Source organism: Eubalaena glacialis, chromosome X (genome assembly GCF_028564815.1).
Source record: "Eubalaena glacialis isolate mEubGla1 chromosome X, mEubGla1.1.hap2.+ XY, whole genome shotgun sequence".
Classification (NCBI taxonomy): domain Eukaryota; kingdom Metazoa; phylum Chordata; class Mammalia; order Artiodactyla; family Balaenidae; genus Eubalaena; species Eubalaena glacialis.
In genome coordinates, this window is record NC_083736.1 from 70,004,719 (window position 1) to 70,027,461 (window position 22,743).

Genomic DNA, 22,743 nt, shown 5'->3' on the forward strand with positions numbered 1-22,743 from the left:
CTATAAAACTCTTCGAGGAAAACATAGGCAGGACACTCTTTGACATACATCACAGCAATATCTTTTTGGATCCGTCTCCTAGAGCAATGGAAATACAAACAAAAATAAACAAATGGGACCTAATTAAACTTAAAAGCATTTGCATAGCAAAGGAAACCATAAATAAAACAAAAAGACAACGTACGGAATGGGAGAAAATATTTGCAAATGAAGCGACTGACAAGGGATTAATCTCCAAAATATACAAACAGCTCATACAGCTCAATATCGAAAAACCAAACAACCCAATCAAAAAATGGGCAGAAGACCTAAATAGAAACTTCTCCAAAGAAGACATACAGATGGCCAAAAAGCACATGAAAAGATGCTCAACATTGCTAATTATCAGAGAAATGGAAATGAAAACTACAATGAGGTTATCACCTCACACTGGTCAGAATGGCCATCATCAAAAAGTCTACAAATAATAAATGCTGGAGAGGGTGTGGAGAAAAAGGAAGCCTCCTACATTGTTGGTGGGAATATAAATTGGTATAACCACTATGAAGAACAGCATGGAGGTTCCTTAAAAAACTAAAAATAGAGCTACCACATGATCCTGCAGTCTCACTCCTAGGCATATATTCAGAGAAAACCATGGCCATATATCCAGAGAAAACCATAATTCAAAAAGATACATGCACCCCAATGTTCACTGCAGCACTATTTACAATAGCCAAGACACGGAAGCAACCTAAATATCCATTGACAGATGAATGGATAAAGAAGATGTGACACACACACACACAGTGGAATTATTACTCAGTCACAAAAAGGAATGAAATAATGCCATTTGCAGCAACATGGATGGACCTAGAGATTATCATACTAAGTGAACTAAGCCAGGCAGAGAAAGACAAATACCATATGATATCACTTATATGTGGAATCTAAAAAAAAAAAAAATGATACAAATGAACTTATTTACAAAACAGAAAGAAACTCACGGACTTAGAAAACAAACTTATGGTTATCAAAGGGGAAACGGGGGGAGGGGGGAGGGATAATTTATGACATTGGGATTAACATATACACACAACTATATATAAAATAGATAACCAACAAGGACCTACTGTATATCACAGGGAACTATACTCAATATTTTATAATAACCTATAAGGGAAAAGAATCTGAAAAGGAATATATAATATATATAAGACTTACGGAAAAACCTGAAGGAACATTTTTGCCAACCCAATATATTTACATATATCTGAATCACTGTTCTGTACACCTGAAACTAACACAATATTGTAAATCAACTATACTTCAATAAAAATAAATAAAATCTCCGAAATGCACTCAAATACACACATTTCAGAACCATGTGCCTGTTTTTCTTCTCATAGCATTGGTAACTGTCACACTCTATATTTTATGTATTTACCTTGTTTATCGCCTGTCTCTCCCCACCCCCACTGCAATGGAAGCTTCACAAGAGCAGGGATTTTTGTCTGCTTTATACATTGCTGTAGCCCCAGGATCTTGAACAGTCACTGGCACACAATAGGTACAGAATACATTTTTGTGAAGTGAATGAAAGTCGGTTTCCTCCCTCCCTCCCTCCTCTTCCTCTTATCCTATGAATACAGTGTTTGAACTCTGTTTTCACCCCCTTCTTTTTTCATAATTTCCAAGAGCTAGGGATAACTTTCAGGATCTTTAAGACAGATTAAATGTCACACACACCCACCTTCTGCCTAATTCCTTAAAACTCCAACCCAGGTCCAGGCATAAAATAGTCACCAGCTTGCTTCACATCCTTGTTTGGAATTAAGGAAACATAAATTAATTTGTTCTCACTTTCAACTAAATTAAGGGCAGAAGTCGCAGGTTCAGAAACACTGCCTCTGATTTGGTAGCGTGAGGACTTTTTCCTTAGTGGGTAGGAGGGGAAGGAATGCCTCTTAAAAATGCCAGCAGTCAGATAAAAATACCTTTGTCTTTGGTGATTTATGTAAAAATTGTGTTCAATCTATGTCCAAACTTTCCATGTTTAATTGACTTTGGAAGCAATAATAAAAGTCAAATTTTTATTAAAAAAAAATACAGTACCTAGCATAAAAAGCACTCAAACGTTAGCTACTGTTCATTATTCTTCTTAATTCAAAGATTTAGCTGATAATAATTAGAAAGGCGAATCATACTCCTATATACCTTGTACTCACAGCAGCAGTAGAGCTTGTTAAAAATACAGATTCCCAGGGCCCACATCAATAAATTGATTCAGTAGGTCTTGGATGAAGCCAGGAATCTGCATTTTTATCAAGCTGTCAGGCGAATATTAATGCAGGTTAGTCCAAGGCATGTCAACCATTGCCTTAGCTTGCAATTTTAGGACAAAAATTTATTTGTTCATTGTCACTTTTATTGACTATTTGCTATGTGCTAGGTATTATACCAGGAGCTGGGGATACAGTGATGAAGATATATTAATACAAACCCTGCCCGCATAGGCTAGTAAGAAGCATATAACCTAGAGAGAACAGATACATCTTTGGATTTGTATATAAAACCAAAAAGTTTCTGCTACTTAATTCATTTATTCAATGAGCATTTACTAAATATAAACCTGGTATTTTCAATTTCAGAATTTCCATGATCCATAGTAGTAGTTATTTCTAGTGCTTCAAAAGGAGACACATTTCCTTAAGTCTATCCCCAATTGCCTCCACTCCCCCAGCCCCTCTCCACCCCCGCAATGGAATCTCACATTCCACCCCCAACTCTGCCAGCAAGACAATTCATTTGTGTTGATGTTTCCATTAGCAGTGATTTGTAAAACAGCTTGCCTGAGTTAGGGAGGTTGCCATTTAGGGCCATCATTGGTACCATGACCTCTTTAGCCCAAATGTTCTCCCTAAAATACTTGTTGACTTTGGCTCCTTAGTTTTTCCTGTGTTATAAGGTGATACAATCAAAGTTAAGATACAAAACAGCACTGTTAAAAATCATGTCAGTCTATTAACATGTATTTATTTTGTAGTTTGTGAAAGGATACTAGAAGCAACCCTTCAGTTTTAAAAATTACTACACTGGTATCACAGCCGGCTGTGAGGCAGACAATTCCTTTAAAGTTTTATGTATTATTTAAGGGGGAAAATCCTTGAATGTTAGAAAAAGTAACAGTTTGTAGTCAAATGCATGCTAACATCATTGGAAGTGATGATCAATGTCTAGTAATTAAATATTATCATATTCCCTCTTCTTGATTATAATTGATCTCTAAGGGAGTTAAAGCCTCAAATACCTATCTCTTCTGCAGCCTAGCTGGGATTACTGCCTCTGGCCTCTAAATGTTTTCAGTCTTCTACTGATCTGTCATATGTCAAGCTAAACCTTCTAAGGATCAGGACCTCATATGACTCCTCTGAAATTCCACAAACTTAAGTCTATACTGGTTTCAGAGAAATGAACCAAGTATAATGGCAATATTAATGACGATTATGGAAACAAAAACAACAGCTAACATTTGAGCACTTACTATGTGCTAGGCAGTGTGCTCTACATGGATTATCTCTTCTGTGAGGTAGGTACTACTGTTTTCTTATCTTCTTAAGGGAAGTGGGGCTTGGAAAGCTTATGTGGCTTGCCTAAAATTACACCCAAAAAAGGGTGATTGGCAGGTTACTTGCAAAAGGGACAGGGCTTAAACCATTTGCTCTTTTTACTGGGCATCAACCATCCCAGCAAATACTGAATAGGAGACTTTTACAACCTACAAAGAAATGGTAGAATTAAAACAATTTTTCTAGAGTTTAGCATGATTTCTGGTGGTCTGTTCTTATTCAGATGAATAATAATCATTTTTATGCCAGTGAATACAAATATAGAAACAATACTAAAACTTGTTATAATAAATAATAAATGTACTAAACTTGTGATAAAAGAGGCAGAGAAGTAGGAGATAATGACATCAAACCTCATATATGCTTCAATTATGAGCATAGCTCCTTAGAGGTACATGTCAACAAAAATTGGGTTCGTGTGCCACCATGTGGTTAATATGCTATAGGTTACTAATACTTGCCCTACAATTAAATGGGTCCTTTCGAACCTTTATTCTCAAAGGTAAATGCATGCAACTTCCTGAAATAGGCTGATTAGCTATTTTATACTTCACATCAAATTATTTTAATGGAGTATATTTCTCTCTAATGTTAAGAATGACAAAGGTAAAACCTTATACTACCATCTGCTGGCTAATAAAACTGCACAATAACATCTCTGTTCAGTAAACTATGCTATGAGGTATTAAAACTTGAATGAAGGACTAAAGACAAAGGGAGAAAATTGTACACAACATCAGGGTAGAGGAAGTAAAGCCTCACTTTAGGTACTTTAATTTAAATCCCCATTTTGTTTTCCCTATAATTATCAACATGCAGTCCATATTTAAAAAGACATAGGTAGTAAATGCTGGAAAAGGGAAGTGCAAAAAAAATTTCTATGCCAGTTTTACTGACTTTTGTTTTCCTACTAAAGGGTACAGAGCTTAGGCTGTATACCCACTGAAGCATATTATGAAACATGACCTTGACCAAGATTTTTATCTCTGATATCTATATAATTCATAAGTTTATTACCAGAAGAGGTACTTTCCCCTAACATAATTTACATAAATGTTAACAGAGGTCAGATATTACTTTAATATTAAAAAAACAAACAGTTAAGAATCAGTCAACAAATCTTTATCACTAGAAACTTGTGTTAAAGTATTTATCAGTTTAGGTCATGTTGAAGTTTCAAAATGTCTGAGGAACATTATTACCCTGAACAACTGAAGAAATGCATAGACACTTGGTAGACATGATACAGGAGACCCTAAAATCAATATATTTTAAAATATGGTTCCACAGAACTACAAGACCATTATATTTCAAAAAGGAAAAAGCAACAGCACGAACAACAGCAAGAAACCAATGAGAGGATATAACAGAATATAATTCATGGGGTGGGGTGATGAATAGAGCTAAGATAGCTGATTGAATATAGAACTGAAGACATGAATTAAAGCTCCAATTCTCTTCCTTTTACATACCTGCTTCATTTCAATTTTACTGCTTGCAAAAGTAAGTCAAATTCTAACACCAATTTTCAATGATATATGGATCAATATGGAACAATAAAAAATACAGTTAAATATCACTATAAAGGTGACTAAAAAGGCATATAAAAGTGTTAACACTGCTTTATTCACTATGGATGAAAGAAAAGGAGCAAATACAGTTCTTGCCTTTAAAGAACTTCAGAGATAAAAAGACAAGAAAAAGTCAAGTGGTTAATAAACTGAGATAGTAAATCTAATTAGAAAGTGAAGAAGTAAAAGAAAGTAAACAAGAACAGAAATACAGAAGAGGAGTTATATAATAATGACTTTAAGAGGAAGTGATGAGGCAGAAAGAGATAATAATCACATATCAAGTAAGTTGAAAATGAACACTTTTTCAAAGGACAAACAAAAGTTAACTCAAAAAGGCATGCAACTTAATCATTATTTAGATAATAGCAAATTAAGGGGGAAGTGAAAATGTACCATTTTTAGCAGTCTTTCATCTTAAAAAATATGTATAAAAGGGCAGGTGTTTGCAATTGTACTATAACATAGTAGGAACCAACTTTGAAATGTCTTTAAATAAGAGCAGGTTCAAACACCAAGAAATCCTTCACTGCAAATATAAAAAACACCTACTTGTACCCATTTCAGAGAGAACTAATTTTCAAAATCCCATTAAAGGAAATGAAAATCAAATAGTATTGGGCAAAGTTAAATGAAATTCTAAATACAAGCCCAGGGAACAAAATTAACATTTATTGAGTACCTACATCATGCCTGGTACTTCTCTATCCCCATTGCTACCACCTTACTTCAGGCCTGCATTACCTCTCTCATGCGGATCATTTTAATAGCATACTAACAAGTATCTTATCCATTTTCTTTTCTCCAATCCATCCTGCACACTGACACCCAAAGTGATTTTTCTAAAATGAAAATTTGATGTTGGTCTTTTGTTTAAAATCACTAAATAGATCCTACAGCCTGTAACACAATGTCCAAACTCTCTAACTTCTACGATCTGATTCCCATCTACCTTTCCAGTCTTTCTCTCGCCTCTTCCCATGCCCACCCTTATACTCTACACCACTATCTCCTTACACTCCATTATTGCAATGCTGTTTTATGCACGTGTTTCTTTTTTTCTGCTCCTCCCCTTGAAGGGCCTTCATCTTTTGCCCCCATAGCAATGCAAAGAGCTACCACGTCTATTTTCAACATCAGTTCAAGTCCTCCTAATGTCAGCTCCCCATCCCCAAATTTTCCAAAAAAGAACTGAATATTCCTTCCTGTACAGGGTGCCTGTACAGATTTCTATTACAGGGCCCATAATTTTTATTGTTACGGTATGCTTATTTAGACTGTAGGCTCCTTGGGAGCAGGAACCTAGTCTTATTTATCAAAGTATCCTTACTAACCAGCACAATAATTGGCACATCACAGGTACCTGCAAAGTTTTTAACCAATTAATAAATAAATAAGCTTCATTATTTAGGTTAAAGGTTTTTCACTGCTTACCAAAAGGTATAGTCTATCATCAGTGATCGAGTTCCATCATTTCCTTGAAATGTCTGTTTCACTCCACAATCATCACCCTATTATATGTCCTCATCCTGCATTTTAATGCCACACTAATTTTCCAAAAGCCCACATTCATCATAAAAGAGCCCCATTCATGAACTTACAGTGAATACTATTTTACATCCAAATGCCTCCATTTACCTTTAATGTGTCTCCAAAAGCTGGCCCTACCTTTACCTATCCAATTTCAACTCGTCATCTGGCCGATTTCTTCATCATACCTTGAGTCTGGTACATAAATTCTTACCTTTCCTTTCACCCAAACTGTTTCATCCTACATTCACACCTTATTCTTACCTAATCCAATTAAATACTAACCATCACTTATGGGCCAGTCTGATTTTTTCCATTAAAACTGTACCTGAATGCACCCCCCTCCATTTTTTAACCATATGCTATAGCGAATACATTCAGTACCAGTCACTTCAGCACTTCATTCTTTTGTTTTTAAGAATGTTACTTTTTTCTCTCCAAGTGGACTATCATCTCCTTCAGGTAAATCTCATATACATCCTATTGTATTTCCTGTTAGATCCCAAACAATTCTTAGTTACTATGATAGTAAGCCATCATTATATGGTACAGTGTTTTAAAAACTTTTTAAAAGCTTTTTTAAAACTAAAAAAGTCCTCTTTTTAAATAAAATATTATGTTGCAGCCCAATACATAAAATCGATAAAAGGAGAGGGACTCTGATCGAAATGGGATGCAGAGCTTGGAGTGCTGCCCATCTGGCCTTCCCCTACTTGCTTAGCCACATGGTAGCCCTGGAGCACCTCTGCAAATCTCCTGAGGCTCTTTGGAATACAATTTGAAAACTACTGTGTTCAAGTTCTAGCTCTAACACTTACTGGCCATGTACCCTTGGGTAATCACAAACTCTCTAAGTTTCAATTTCCTGAGATAATGAGTATACATGAGAAAGGCCTTTGTAAACTTTAAAGCTTTCTATCAATTCGAGGAATTTATAACTTCACAAGCCGTGAGCTAAACTGGTTATATTATACAATCTTAACAATAGTTACATCACCCAATGGTACCGACTGTGAAAGCATTCTATATTTTAAAATCCACCTTTATTTAAAATAAAATAAAGCATTCTAAATATCATACAATTCTGGGAATCCCAAGTCCTCTGCCTTGTTTCTTGTACTTAGAATTAACTTTCTAATCTCCATTTGGGGGCAATAACGTATAATGATTAAGAGGACGTGCTTTCGAGTTGGGCAGACTTGGTTTGAAAGCCAGCTTTACCACTAATTAAGCTTGGATAAGTTACATAAACCTCCCCAAGCCTTAATTTCCTCATCTCAAAAATGAGAACAGCACTATCAGCTTTTCAGTTGCTGCTAGATTAAGGAAAATAACCTGAACTAATCATTTAGCACAGAGTATGAAACCCAGTAAGAAATCAGTAAGTTAACTATTATTTTCCTCTTGGGAAGAGGTGTGGGAGAGTTGAAGCACTTTGCATTAAAGTAGCATTCAATATTCCTTTTCCTTTTTTTCATGGGCAAAGGGTCATAGCACCAAAAACAAAATACAGTAAGTCAAGTCTATAAATGAAAAAACATGACACCTTTGACAACTCAGAGTGCCAAGTTATAAAACAGATGGTTTCTTTCCAGATATCCTGTAACAATTAAATAGCATTTCTTTACTTCTGGATTTTTTAAATCTTCTTTAAAGCTTAGGCAATGTCTTGTTCTTCTTAATACACCTTCACAATACACTTCAAAGTCAGCAAATAATCAGTAATTGTTTATTAAATTAAACAGATTTCCTACAATCAGAAATTTACCATATAACAAATAACTTCAAAGCAACTATCTCTTTTCAACTTGGAATGGTAGCTTCCTATGAGAAATATTACTAATCATGGGCTATTTCTCATGAAAATTGAAGTTTAAAGTTAAGTTTAATTTTAGGAAAGAGGCTAATTAAATATAAAATCAGTCTCAATTTGAAAAAGGAAACTTCACTATCTTTAAAATTATAAACATAAATGTGTGCAAATCTTTAAAGAATACTCTTTGCCATACAAAATTAAGTACCTGATAGGAAAGGTGTTAGGGATATAAGAGTTAAATAAAACAAGGCAAGTATACACTATGCAGTTTTTTTTTTTAAGTAAAGATATATGTACCAATATGGAAAGATGTTCAAGAAACATCTAGGTGAAAAGAGCAAGTTGTAAAAGAGTATGTATGGTATAAGCCCATTTGTGTTTGTCTGCTTTTAAAGATATACAAACAAATCTGTGCACAGAAAATTTTCTGAAGACTATTCAAGACCCCTACTCACATTCTATAATAATATAATTAAGAAAGGAAGCCAAATCACTATCAATTTAGTATTTCATAACATGGAAACTGAAATGACTCTTTTTTAAAAAGTATTATAAAAACGATAGATTTTAACCTTCATGTGGCCCTAAGCCATTATCAAAAAGATTTGATAGAGACTGTCACAAAAACTCTTTCCTAAATGCTCTATCAGTAAACTTTAAATGGAAGAAAAGTTCATTGATTACAAAAACAAAATATTTGCTTATATAGACAAAGGACATTTAAAAAATTTTCCCAAATGCTAAATATTCATGTTACTTTAATTGACTTATATACATTGAAAAATAACTGGAGAAATCACTGATTTATATTAATGTTAGAAATATATTTATTTATTACCTTTTTTTTTAAACAGTAACATTAATCTCCTAAGGTTTTGTGGGTTTTTTTAAAATTTAATTTTATTTTATTTATTTATGGCTGTGTTGGGTCCTCACCTCTGTGCGAGGGCCCTCTCTAGCTGCGGCAAGCGGGGGCCACGCCTCACCGCGGCGCGCAGGCCTCTCACCATCGCGGCCTCCCCCCCTGCGGAGCACAGGCTCCAGACACACAGGCTCAGCAACTGTGGCTCACGGGCCCAGCCGCTCTGCAGCATGCGGGATCCCCCCAGACCAGGGCCCGAACCCGCGTCCCCTGCATTGGCAGGCAGACCCCCAACCACTGCGCCACCAGGGAAGCCCTACCTTTTGTTTTAATTAAATGTTCCAACCATATGAAGAACTAAGATACTGTTGAATTTTCTTTACAAATGACTGAAGTTTGGTAAAATGACACTGTAACCCAGTAGTTGCTTTCCCAATTCTCTTAACAGCTACATGGAACATTAAGTGCTTAAATTTGAAACCAAGACAACAGGAACAGCACCTCCCCCAATAATCCCCCCCAAAATGACGTTTTAGATAATTAGAATAGGTTTAAATATATAAACTCTTTATTTAGATCAGAGAACATACGGTTTTCTCGTATGTTCAGTAGGGTCAAAATGATATCTACCATATTAAATTTCTATATTAATATTAAATACTGTTTTCTTATCCAAGAACAATGGACCAGAAGACAGATGTAGATACTATTCCTGTCTCTGCCACTTATTAGGTAAAAACTGGGTAAGTCATCGAATGCCTCTGACCCTAAGTTTCCCCATCTATAAAATGAGAGGACTTTTCACACTTGGAAATGTGAAAGTCCTACTTACTTTATGACAGTGAAAAATATCAAGTAGGAGACACTTTTATTTCCTGATTCTTAATTGCTATATGGCAACAAAAAATGTTAAGGAAGAGACAATTAAACCTCATATATAATTATTAAAATTATGTATGCCCTCTACTGGACATTATTAAAAGAGAACCATACTATTTCCTTTAAGGTTTCTACTCAGAAACCCTTTTCTGCAGGGCTGAATTTTTTATTTGGCATAAAATATGTGTTTCAGATTACACTGTCTTTTGTGGTGTTACGTGGAGAATTGACCTCTCATTTAAATACAGTTTTATTCTCTTTGAAAAATTCTGAAATATAGCCTTAGTCAGATGAATAACTTTCATAGTAGGAATAAAATTTCCTTGGTCCATGTTAGTTTTTTTTTTAAGCTAACAATTTAAATATGTTTACCTTTGGCAGCATGGGAGTATCCCTTTTCTTCTTCTTTTCTGAATTAGGGTCATCTAACAAGTCTGGCTCAAAGGTATAAAGTTCAGTAAGCTCATTCATGGTAAAATGACGTTCAACTTGCTGTTGATCAACAACTCGAAAAGACAGTGACTGCTTAGTTACTTGCCGATCATAAATCTTATCTTCCATGGTTCCCTTTGTAAAAAAGAATGAACAATACACAAATAAATAAATTTTGTAAACATGAAACTTAATCACGAAGAAATATAGGTTATTGGTTACTACAAAATAGCAGAACTTCGTAGTAATATACTGCCATGAAGCAAGTTTTATGTACAATGCTGTTTAATTCATGAGAGATTTTTATGTTCAAAGTAGTTTACATTGACAGAAAAGAAAACTGTATTACTGATAATCGTTCTAAATTTTTTCACCAATATGCATTCATCTGTTGCTTTAAGTAATTCTGTACTTGGTGGAAGCAGGAGAGCAGTCAGATACCAAGGTAAACAGAATAAAAGAGTACATGAAATAAGATTTTAGGAGGTTACTGATGTAAGAATGCAAGAGAACAGTTTAATTCCTTTCCAATGGAATACAATAAGCTCTCAACAATCACTATAAACTGTCTTTATGTAATTTAAGTCTTACTTTCCATAACTTTAGGACAAAAAATTAATAACTAAAATGCCAATCTATTATATATTCTATATGGCATTCTGAACTAGAATGTAAAGGAACTCTTAATCTAAATAACAGGAAAGAGTTTACAGTGTAGTTTTCCAACTATATTATGTACTTTTATGTATGAGCAAGGATCTACCAATAAAACCCAATCTCTGGTTGAGAAGCCCAAATTTGGAGGCAGGTAGAGAGGGTAGCATCTGCTCCCAAAGAAGATGTACCAGTTAAAAGGGCAACTTGAGGGACTTCCCTGGTGGCGCAGTGGTTAAGAATCTGCCTGCAAATGCAGGGGACACGGGTTAGAGCCCTGGTCCGGGAAGATCCCACATGCCACGGAGCAACTAAGCCTGTGCGCCACAAATACTGAGCCTGCGCTCTAGAGCCCATGAGCCACAACTACTGAGCCCACGTACTGCAACTGCTGAAGCCCAGGCACCTAGAGCCCAGGCTCCGCAACAAGAGAAGCTACAGCAATAAAAAGCCCACGCACCGCAATGAAGACCCAATGCAGCCAAAAATCAATCAATAAATAAATAAACTTTAAAAAAAAAAAAGGGTAACTTGATTCTATGAACCTGTATTACATTCAACTGCATCTACTTCTTTGATTTCATTTATTTTCCTTAAATTTCAGCTTCTGTTTTTTAATACCTGAGTTTATATGTAAAGGAAATTACTTGAATATTCTTGACTAGAAATATTAAATATTCCTTGTAATGATTCTTTGTTATTATAATACATTACCTGTTTCTTCCTATTTACCCACACTCTTCCAAACTAAGAGAACATCTGGTGACCAGTGAAAACAATGATCATTTGACCTTCACATCTATAAGCAAATTAGATTTAGTTATTGGCTTTTCTACTTATGCTAAGTAAGAGAATTATAAATGTTTAACTTGCTTGAACTAGCAAGAAAATGCTAAATCTGTATACACAGGCAAATCCATCTCAATCTGAGAAAGTTGACATTAGAGACCTGGACAAACTACAAAACAGAAAATCATGAGGGGCCAAAATTGACTTATGCTGCTTTATGAATAGGAATGATGTTTTCAACTTTGTTTGCCTCTCTATAATGCAGATATCCCCTGAACTCCAAAAATATGATCAGTTTCACCCAATCTTTCAATATTAAAAAGAGAATGTAAATGATAAACCTACCTGAGCTAAGAACCTATATACATACACAGGTTTAGTTTGTCCAAAGCGATAAACTCTGAATATACTCTGGATGTCATAAGATGGATTCCAAGAAGCATCAAATATAATCACTCGATTAGCAGCTACCAGATTAATTCCAAGAGATCCTGCTTTGGTCGAAATGATAAACAATCGCCCTCTGAAAATGAAAATACAAAATAAATGTTTAGTAATGAGTGCTACACAGATATCTTATTTATGATATGACTTTATTCTAAGGCAGTTTTTCGAACAATCAAAAGTTCAGACAATTCATTACTCACTCACTGAAAAACAGACATGTCTAAGGAGTCAGGTTGATGATTTACATGCACAAGAAGAATCTTACTGCGGTAAAACGAAATACTCTGATTTAGGAATAAAGATAAATATGGAAACCACATGTTTAAAATGTATTCAAGGTATTTATAGATTTCTCAGTAAATGTAGAAAACTTACGTACAACTCAAAAAAATATATTGTGTTCAGTACTGTTATGAGCACTAACTACATCAAAATGAAGGGCACTGCCCAAGGAGCTGAGTGTAGTAGCAGTGACTGATATGCAATTACAATATAATGTAATAAATGTAAGAAGAGAAGTTAGATAGATGCTAGGTACTGAGGTAAGAAAAATAGGATCAAGTAGACAGAGGGATCCAGGAAGAATGTATTCAAGAAAAAAAAAAACTGATAGATTATCTGCTACGTTGGAACACAAGAATTTATATTTATTGTTTTTTTAACATCTTTATTGGAATATAATTGTTTTACAAAGTTGTGTTAGTTGCTACTGTATAACAAAGTGAATCAGCTAAACGTACACATATATCTCCATATCCCCTCCCTCTTGTGTCTCCCTCCCACCCTCCCTATCCCACTCCTCTAGGTGGTCACAAAGCACCAAGGTGATCTCCCGGTGCTATACAGCTGCTTCCCACTAGCTATCTATTTTACATTTGGTAGTGTATATATGTCAATGCCACTCTCTCACTTCGTCTCAGCTTACCCTTCCCCCCCTGTGTCCTCAAGTCCATTCTCTACATCTGCGTCTTTATTCCTGCCCTGTTACTAAGTTCATCAGTACCATTTTCTAGATTCCATATATATGTCTTAGCATACGGTATTTGTTTTTCTCTTTCTGACTTACTTCACTCTGTATGACAGACTCTAGATCAATCCACCTCATTATAAATAACTCAATTTCGTTTCTTTTTATGGCTGAGTAATATTCCATTGTATACATGTGCCACATCTTCTTTATCCATTCATCTGTCAATGGGCACTTATGTTGCTTCCATGTCCTGGATACTGTAAACAGCGCTGCAATGAACATTGTGGTACATGACTCTTTTTGAATTATGGTTTTCTCAAGGTATACGCCCAGTAATGTGATTGCTGGGTCATACAGTAGTTCTATTTTTAGTTTCTTAAGGAACCTCCATACTGTTCTCCATAGTGGCTGTATCAATTTACATTCCCACCAACAGTGCAAGAGAGTGCTCTTTTCTCCACACCCTCTCCAGCATTTACTGTTTGTAGATTTTTTGATGATGGCCATTCTGACTGGTGTGAGGTGATACCTCATTGTAGTTTTGACTTGCATTTCTCTAATGATTAGTGATGTTGAGCATCCTTTCATGTGTTTGTTGGTCATCTATATCTTCTTCGGAGGAATGTCTATTTAGGTCTTCTGCCCATTTTTGGATTGGTTTGTTTGTTTTTTTGATATTGAGCTGCATAAGCTGCTTGTAAATTTTGGAGATTAGTCCTTTGTCAGTTGCTTCGTTTGCAAATATTTTCTCCCATTCTGAGGGTTCACTTTTTGCCTTGTTTATGGTTTCCTTTGCTGTGCAAAGATGTTAAGTTTCATTAGGTCCCATTTGTTTATTTTCATTTTTATTTCCATGTCTCTAGGAGGTGGGTCAAAAAGGATCTTGCTGTGATTTATGTCATACAGTGTTCAGCCTATGTTTTCCCCTAAGAGTTTTGTAGTGTCTGGCCTTAACATTTAGCTCTTTAATCCACTGTGAGTTTAATTTTTGTGTATGGTGATAGGAAGTGTTCTAATTTCATTCTTTTACATGTAGCTGTCCAGTTTTCCCAAAACCACTTATTGAAGAGGCTGTCTTTTCTCCATTGTATATTCTGGCCTCCTTTATCAAAGATAAGGTGCCCATATGTGCGTGTGTTTACCTCTGGGCTTTCTATCCTGTTCCATTGATCTGTATGTCTGTTTTTGTGCCAGTACCATACTGTCGTGATTACTGTAGCTTTGTAGTATAGTCTGAAGTCAGGGAGCCTGATTCCTCCAGCTCTGTGTTTCTTTCTCAAGATTGCTTTGGCTATTCGGTGTGTTTTGTGTTTCCATACAAATTGTGAAATTTTTTGTTCTAGTTCTGTGAAAAATGCCATTGGTAGTCTGATAGGGATTGCACTGAATCTGTAGATTGCTTTGGATTATATAGTCATTTTCGCAATGTTGATTCTTCCAATCCAAGAACATGGTATATCTCTCCATCTGTTTGTATTGTCTTTAATTTCTTTCATCAGTGTCTTATAGTTTTCTGCTACAGGTCTTTTTTCTCCTTAGGTAGGTTTATTCCTAGGTATTTTATTCTTTTTGTTGCAATGGTAAATGAGAATGTTTCCTTAATTTCGCTTTGAGATTTTTCATCATCAATGTATAGGAATGTGAGAGATTTCTGTTCATTAATTTTGTATCCTGCTACTTTACCAAATTCGTTGATTAGCTCTAGTAGTTTTCTGGTAGCATCTTTAGGATTCTCTACGTATAGTATCATGTCATCCGCAAACAGTGACAGTTTTACTTCTTCTTTTCCGATTTGGATTCCTTTTATTTTTTTTTCTTCTCTGATCGCTGTGGCTAAAGCTTCCAAAACTATGCTGAATAACAGTAGTGAAAGTGTGCAACCTTGTCCTGTTCCTGATCTTAGTGGAAATGGTTTCAGTTTTTCACCATTGAGAACGATGTTGGTTCTGGGTCTGTCATACATGGCCTTTACTATGTTGAGGTAAGTTCCCTCTATGCCTACATTCTGGAGAGTTTTTATCATAAATGGGTTTTGAATTTTGTAGAAAGCTTTTTCTGCATCTATTGCGATGATCATATGGGTTTTTATCCTTCAATTTGTTAATATGGTGTATCACAATGATTGATTTGTGTATATTGAAGAATCTTTGCATTCCTGGGATAAACCCCACTTGATCATGGTGTACGATCCTTTTAATGTGCTGCTGGATTCTGTTTGCTAGTATTTTGTTGAGGATTTTTGCATCTATGTTCATTAGTGATATTGGCCTGTAGTTTTCTTTTTTTGTGACATCTTCGTCTGGTTTTGGTAACAGGGTGATGGTGGCCTTGTAGAATGAGTTTGGGACTGTTCTTCCCTGTGCTATATTTTGGAAGAGTTTGAAAAGGATAGGTGTTAGCTCTTCTCTAAATGTTTGATAGAACTCCCCCGTGAAGCCATCTGGTCCTGGGCTTTTGTTTGTTGGAAGATTTTTAATCACAGTCTCAATTTCAGTGCTTGTGATTGGTCTGTTTATATTTCCTATTTCTTCCTGGTTCAGTCTCGGAAGGTTGTGCTTTTCTAAGAATTTGTCTGTTTCTTCCAGGTTGTCCATTTTATTGGCGTATAGTTCCTTGCAGTAATCTCTCATGATCCTTTGTATTTCTGCAGTGTCATTGTGACTTCTCCTTTTCACTTCTAATTCTGTTGATTTGAGTCTTCTCTCTTTTTTTCTTGATGAGTCTGGCTAATGGTTTGTCAATTTGCTTACCTTCTCAAACAACTAGCTTTTAGTTTTATTGATCTTTGCTATCGTTTCCTTCATTTCTTTTTCATTTATTTCTGATCTGATCTTTATGATTTCTTTCCTTCTGCTAACTTTGGGGTTTTCTTGTTCTTCTTTCTCTAATTGCTTTAGGTGTAAGGTTAGGTTGTTTATTTGAGATGTTTCTTGTTTCTTGAGGTAGGATTGTATTGCTATAAACTTCCCTCTTAGAACTGCTTTTGCTGCATCCCATAGGTGTTGGGTCATCGTGTTTTCACTGTCATTTGTTTCTAGGTATTTTCTGATTTCCTCTTTGATTTCTTCAGTGATCTCTTGGTTATTTAGTAGTGTACTGTTTAGCCTCCAGGCATTTGTATTTTTTACAGTTTTTTTCCCATAATTGATACCTAGTCTCATAGCGTTGTGGTTGGAAAAGATACTTGATACGATTTCAATTTTCTTAAATTTACCAAGGCTTGATTTGTGACCCAAGATATGATCTATCCTGGAGAATGTTCTATGCGCACTTGAGAAGAAAGTGTATTCTGCTGTTTTGGGGTGGAATGTCCTATAAATATCAATTAAGTTCCTCTTGTTTAATGTATCATTTAAAGCTTGTGTTTTCTTATTGATTTTCATTTTGGATGATCTGTCCATTGGTGAAAGTGGGGTGTTAAAGCCCCCTACTATGATTGTGTTACTGTCGATTTCCCCTTTTATGTCCATTAGCATTTGCCTTATGTATTGAGGTGCTCCTATGTTGGGTGCATAAGTATTTACAATTGTTATATCTTCTTCTTGGATTGATTCCTTGATCATTATGTAGTGTCCTCCTTTGTCTCTTGTAATAGTCTTTATTTTAAAGTCTATTTTGTCTCATATGAGAATTGCTACTCCAGCTTTCTTTTGATTTCCATTTGCATGGAATATCTTTTTCCATTCCCTCATTTTCAGTCTGTATGTGTCCCTAGGTCTGAAGTGGGTCTCTTGTAGACAGCATATATACGGGTCTTGTTTTTTTATCCATTCAGCCAGTCTATGTCTTTTGCTTGGAGCATTTAATCCGTTTACATTTAAGGTAATTAATGATATGTATGTTCCTATTACCATTTTCTTAATTGTTTTGGGTTTGTTATTGTAGGTCTTTTCCTTCTCTTGTGTTTCCTGCCTAGGGAAGTTACTTTAGCATTTCTTGTAAAGCTGGTTTGGTGGCGCTGAATTCTCTTAGCTTTTGCTTGTCTCTAAAGGTTTTAATTTCTCTGTCAAATCTGAATGAGATCCTTGCTGGGTAGAGTAATCCTGATTGTAGGTTTTTCCCTTTCATCACTTTAAATATGTCCTGCCACTCCCTTCTGGCTTGCAGAGTTTCTGCTGAAAGATCAGCTGTTAACCTTACAGGCATTCCCTTGTATGTTATTTGTTGCTTTTCCCTTGCTGCTTTTAATATTTTTTCTTTGTATTTAATTTTTGATAGTTTCATTAATATGTGTCTTGGTGTGTTTCTCCTTGGATTTATCCTGTATGGGACTCCCTGCACTTCCTGGACGTGATTGTCTATTTCCTTTCCCATATTAGGCAAGTTTTCAACTATAATCTCTTCAAATATTTTCTCAGTCCCTTTCTTTTTCTCTTCTTCTTCTGGGACCCCTATAATTTGAATGTTGGTGCATTTAATGTTGTCCCAGAGGTCTCTGAGACTGTTCTCAATTCTTTTCATTCTTTTTTTTTTCTTTTTTTTTTTAATTTATTTATTTTTGGCTGCATCGGGTCTTCACTGCAGTGCGCGGGCTTCTCATTGAGGTGGCTTCTCTTGTTGTGGAGCACGGGCTCTAGGCACGCAGGCTTCAGTAGTTGTGCCTTGCGGGCTCTAGAGCGCAGGCTCAGTAGTTGTGGCGCACGGGCTTAGTTGCTCCGTGGCATGTGGGATCTTCCCAGACCAGGGCTCGAACCCATGTCCCCTGCATTGGCAGGTGGATTCTTAACCACTGCGCCACAAGCAAAGCCCCATTCTTTTTTTCTTTATTCTGCTCTGCAGTAGTTATTACCACTATTTTATCTTCCAGGTCACTTATCCGTTCTTCTGCCTAAGTTATTCTGCTATTGATTCCTTCTAGAGAATTTTTAATTTCATTTATTGTGTTGTTCATCATTGTTTGTTTGCTCTTTAGTTCTTCTAGGTCCTTGTTAAACGTTTCTTGTATTTTCTCCATTCTATTTCCAAGATTTTGGATCATCTTTACTATCATTACTCTGAATTCTTTTTCAGGTAGACTGCCTATTTCCTCTTCATTTGTTTGGGCTGGTGGGTTTTTACCTTGCTCCTTCACCTGCTGCATATTTCTCTGTCATCTCATTTTGCTTAACTTACTGTGTTTGGGGTCTCAGTTTTGAAGGCTGCAGGTTCATAGTTCCTGTTGTTTTTTGTTGTCTGCCCCCAGTGGCTACGGTTGGTTCACTGGGTTGTGTAGGCTTCCTGGTGGAGGGGACTGGTGCCTGTGTTCTGGTGGATGACTCTGGATCTTGTCTTTCTGGTGGGCAGGGCTGCGTCCAGTGGTGTGTTTTGGGGTGTCTGTGACCTTATTATGATTTTAGGCAGCCTCTCTGCTAATGCGTGGGGTTGTGTTCCTGTCTTGCTAGTTATTTGGCATGGGGTGTCCAGCACTGGAGCTTGCTGGTCATTGAGTGGAAACGGGTCTTAGAGTTGAGATGGACATCTCTGGGAGAGCTCTCACCGATTCATATTACGTGGGGCTGGGAGGTCTCTGGTGGTCCAGTGTCCTGAACTTGGCTCTCCCACCTCAGAGGCACAGGCCTGACACCCAGCCAGAGCACCAAGACCCTGTCAGCCACACAGCTTTTTTCCCTTTTCCTTTGTGCTTCGTCTAGTTTCACTTGCTTGTAGAGTGTGGCGTGCAGAAGCCTTGCCCTGGGTGCTGCAGACCAGAGTTCGTAGTGCGAACATCTGAACAGAAGTTCTTAATTTTAATGAAGCTCACCTTATCAATCTTTCCTTTTATGGTTAGCAGTTTGTGTGCCCTGTTTATGAAAAATTTCTCACTACAATTCAGGAAAATACTCCATGCTGTTGCCTTCTAAAACCTTTATGTTTTAGCTTCAACATTGAAATCTATGAACTACTGTGAATTATTTATCAGGAAAATACAGATTAAGACTATGAAGCCTTACTGCTACATATCTATGACAATGGCTTAAAAAAACAGACATCATCAAGTGATAATGAGGACAGATAACAAATGAAACAGGTACTCTACTAGCTGGAGTGCAAATTGGTACAACCATTTTGGAAAAATGTTTTGGCAGTATAAGCTAAAGCTGAATACGCACATACGTATTACGTAGCAATCCCACTTCTAGACATACATACACAACACAAGCACATGCATATGTTTACTCTAAGACAGATATAGTTCTTTAAAAGTGTAATCTTTGGACTTCCAATTCTGAAAAGATGGAATAGACATGCTGTTCCCTATTCCTCACCATAAGTACAGCTAAAATGCCTGGATATTATATATAAGGTGAACATAAGATTTTTCTGAAAAGTGAGGAGAAGGAAGCATACTGGCTTGGGACCTAAGGCAGAACATGGCAGTGAGTTCCGTAGGCTTTCTTTTTGCCTCATATATCCCAGACTGAGTGCTGAAGAGCCCAGCAATCTGGAAATATCAGTGGGTGGTGTCAAAATAAATCTCCAAGAAAAGTCTGCTCTCTCTAGCCAAAGGACCAAACAAGGGGCAGACTAGTAAGACAGAGAGCTTTAAAACAACAACCATTTGACTCCAGTCAAATGGTACAGGAAAAATGCAGTGTACCTCCACCCCTGTCATTAAAGGCTGAGTGGGAAGCCCAAACTTCTACCCTCATGTAGTTGTAACAAGGCATATTGCCAGACAGTGCTGTCAGGTAAGTTTGAGTTAACAAAGTCCTCCCAGCAGCCCAGCAGTGTCAGAGAAGACCACATAGGGAACCAGGATATCCACCCCCACCCAGTGGTTATAAGAAAAACCCTCTCCCCCACTACTGGGTTAGTATCAAAGGAGGTCTAGTGGAGAATCAGGAGTTATAACACAACCCATACAGAAGAACAAAATGGAAATTTTAGAACTGAAAAGTACAGTAACAAAAAACTCAATAGATAGGCTCAACAGTAGAATGTAGAGAAGATTCAATGAACTTTGAAGACAGAAGAACAGAAATGACCCAATCTGAATAACAGAAATCAAAAAAAAAAAAAAGAAATAACAGAGACTCTGGGACCTATAGGACTATAATAAAGATCTAACAGTCTTGTCATCAGAGTCCTAAAAGGAGAAGAGAAAAAAAGAACGGGCTATAAAGGTATTCAAAGAAATAACAGCTGAAAATTACCAAAACTTAGCAAGAAACACAAACCTAGAAATTTAAGAAGCTGAATGAAACACAAACAACATAAAACCAAAGAAATCCATGCCAGGACACACCATAGTCAAACTTCTAAAAACTAAGATAAAGAAAAACTCTTGAAAGAAGTGAGAGAGAAACAAGACCTTAATGACAGGAGAAAAAGCCAATTTGAAAAATAGCAGGTTTTTTAAAAATTAAAATATATCTGACATAATAACTTTGTGTAAAATTAAGGTATACAACATGTTAATTTGATACATTTATATATTGTAATATGATTGCCATTGTAGTGACAACTAGATTCCGAGGTTACATAATTATTTCTTTTTAGTGGTTGGAATAATTAAGTTCTAGCCTCTTAGCAAGTTTGATGATTATAATAAAATATTGTCTGTATCACTAATTGGTTCAACCACTATGGAAAACAACATGGAGGTTCCTCAAAAAATTAAAAATAGAACTACCACATTATCCAGCAATTCCACTTCTGGGTATATATGCAAAAGAAATTAATACAGGATGTCAAAGAAATATCTGCACAGTCATGTTTACTGCAGCATTATTCACAACAGCCAAGATATCAAAACAACCTAAGTGCCCATCAGTGGATGAATGAATAAAAAAGATGTGGGATATATATACAATGGAATATTATTCAGCCAAGAAGGATATCTTGCCATATGTGACAACACAGATAAACCTTGAGTACATTATGCTAAGTGAGATAAGTGAGACAAAGACAAGGATTTTATGGTATCACTTACATGTAGAATCTAAAAAAGCCAAACTTGTAAAAATAGCCAATTTTAAGAAATCATGGAGGCTAGGAGGAAGTGGCACAACATTTTTCAAGTGCTAAAAGAAGAGAACTGCCAACTCAGAATTCTATACCCAGTTAAGATATTCTTCAAAAATGATGGGAAAATCAATAAATTCTCAAATGAGGGTACTCAGAAAATTTGTTGCCAGTAGATCTGCCCTAAAAGAATGGCTAAAGGAAGTTCTCTTCTTTAAAAAAAAAAAAAAAGGAAATTATAAAAGAAATCTGAAACATTAGGAAGGAGGAAACAAAAATGAAAAGAACAAAAATTATGAGTAAATAAAATAGATTTTCCTTCTCTTAAGTTTTCTAAATTATATTTGATGGTTGAAGAAAAAATTATTATGGTTCTTAATGTGGTAATCTATTTATGTAAAGAAAACATTTAAGATAATTATAAATGGGGGAGAGAAAGGGACATAAAGGAGCAAAGGTTTCTACACTTCAATCAAAATGGTAAAATGATGACACCAGTAGACTATCATCAGTCATGTACCTATAATACTTAGAGCAACCACTATAAAAGTTATACAAAGATACACTAAAAAACACTATAGAGGAATCAAAATGGAATTCCAAAAATTGTAAAAGTAACCCACAGGAAGGGTAGGAAAAGAAATCAGAAGCAAAAGAAAACAGAATGAAAGAGAACAAACTGAACAAAAACTGAAATGGCAGCCTCAAGCTCTGTATTAAATGTACATGGTTGTACACCTGAAACTAATATAATGTTATATGCCAATTATACCTCAGTAAAAAAAAAAAATTGTAAATGGTCTATATGCACCATTTAAAAGAAAGAGATTAACAGAATGGGTAAAAAAAAAAATAATGCAACCATAAGCTGTCTACAAGAAACTCACTTCAAATATAACAAAATAGGTAGGTTGAAAGTAAAAGGATGAAAAAAGATATAACAAGTAAACATCAATCAAAATAAAGCAGGAGTGGCTATATTAGCATGAAATAAAGTATGTTTCAGACCAAAGAAAATTACAAGTAATAGTGAGGGACATAAATGTGTACACAGGAAACAACAGAGCTGAAAATATGAGAAGTAAAAACCTTGAGAAACAGACAAATCCACAATTATAGTTGGAGGTTTCAAACCTCCTCTCTCAAAAATCAGTAACCAACTAGACATAAAGAAGAATACAACAGCCCCATTAAATAACAGGATCTGATCAACATTTATAGGAAACTCTGGTCAACAATTG

At 35.8% G+C, this 22,743-nt stretch overlaps 1 protein-coding gene across 7 annotated transcripts in view; it reads right to left on the minus strand.

Moving 5' to 3' along the window:
* Positions 1 to 22,743, minus strand: part of ATRX (ATRX chromatin remodeler) — a 226,093-nt gene that overhangs the window by 23,992 nt on the left and 179,358 nt on the right. For all 7 annotated transcript variants that reach the window (XM_061179480.1, XM_061179477.1, XM_061179476.1 and 4 more), the window contains 2 exons: positions 12,487 to 12,664; positions 10,639 to 10,833 (listed from right to left, as the gene is read on the minus strand). In XM_061179480.1, the coding sequence (XP_061035463.1) occupies positions 10,639 to 10,833; positions 12,487 to 12,664 (373 nt within the window). The remainder of the gene's footprint in view (positions 1 to 10,638; positions 10,834 to 12,486; positions 12,665 to 22,743) is intronic.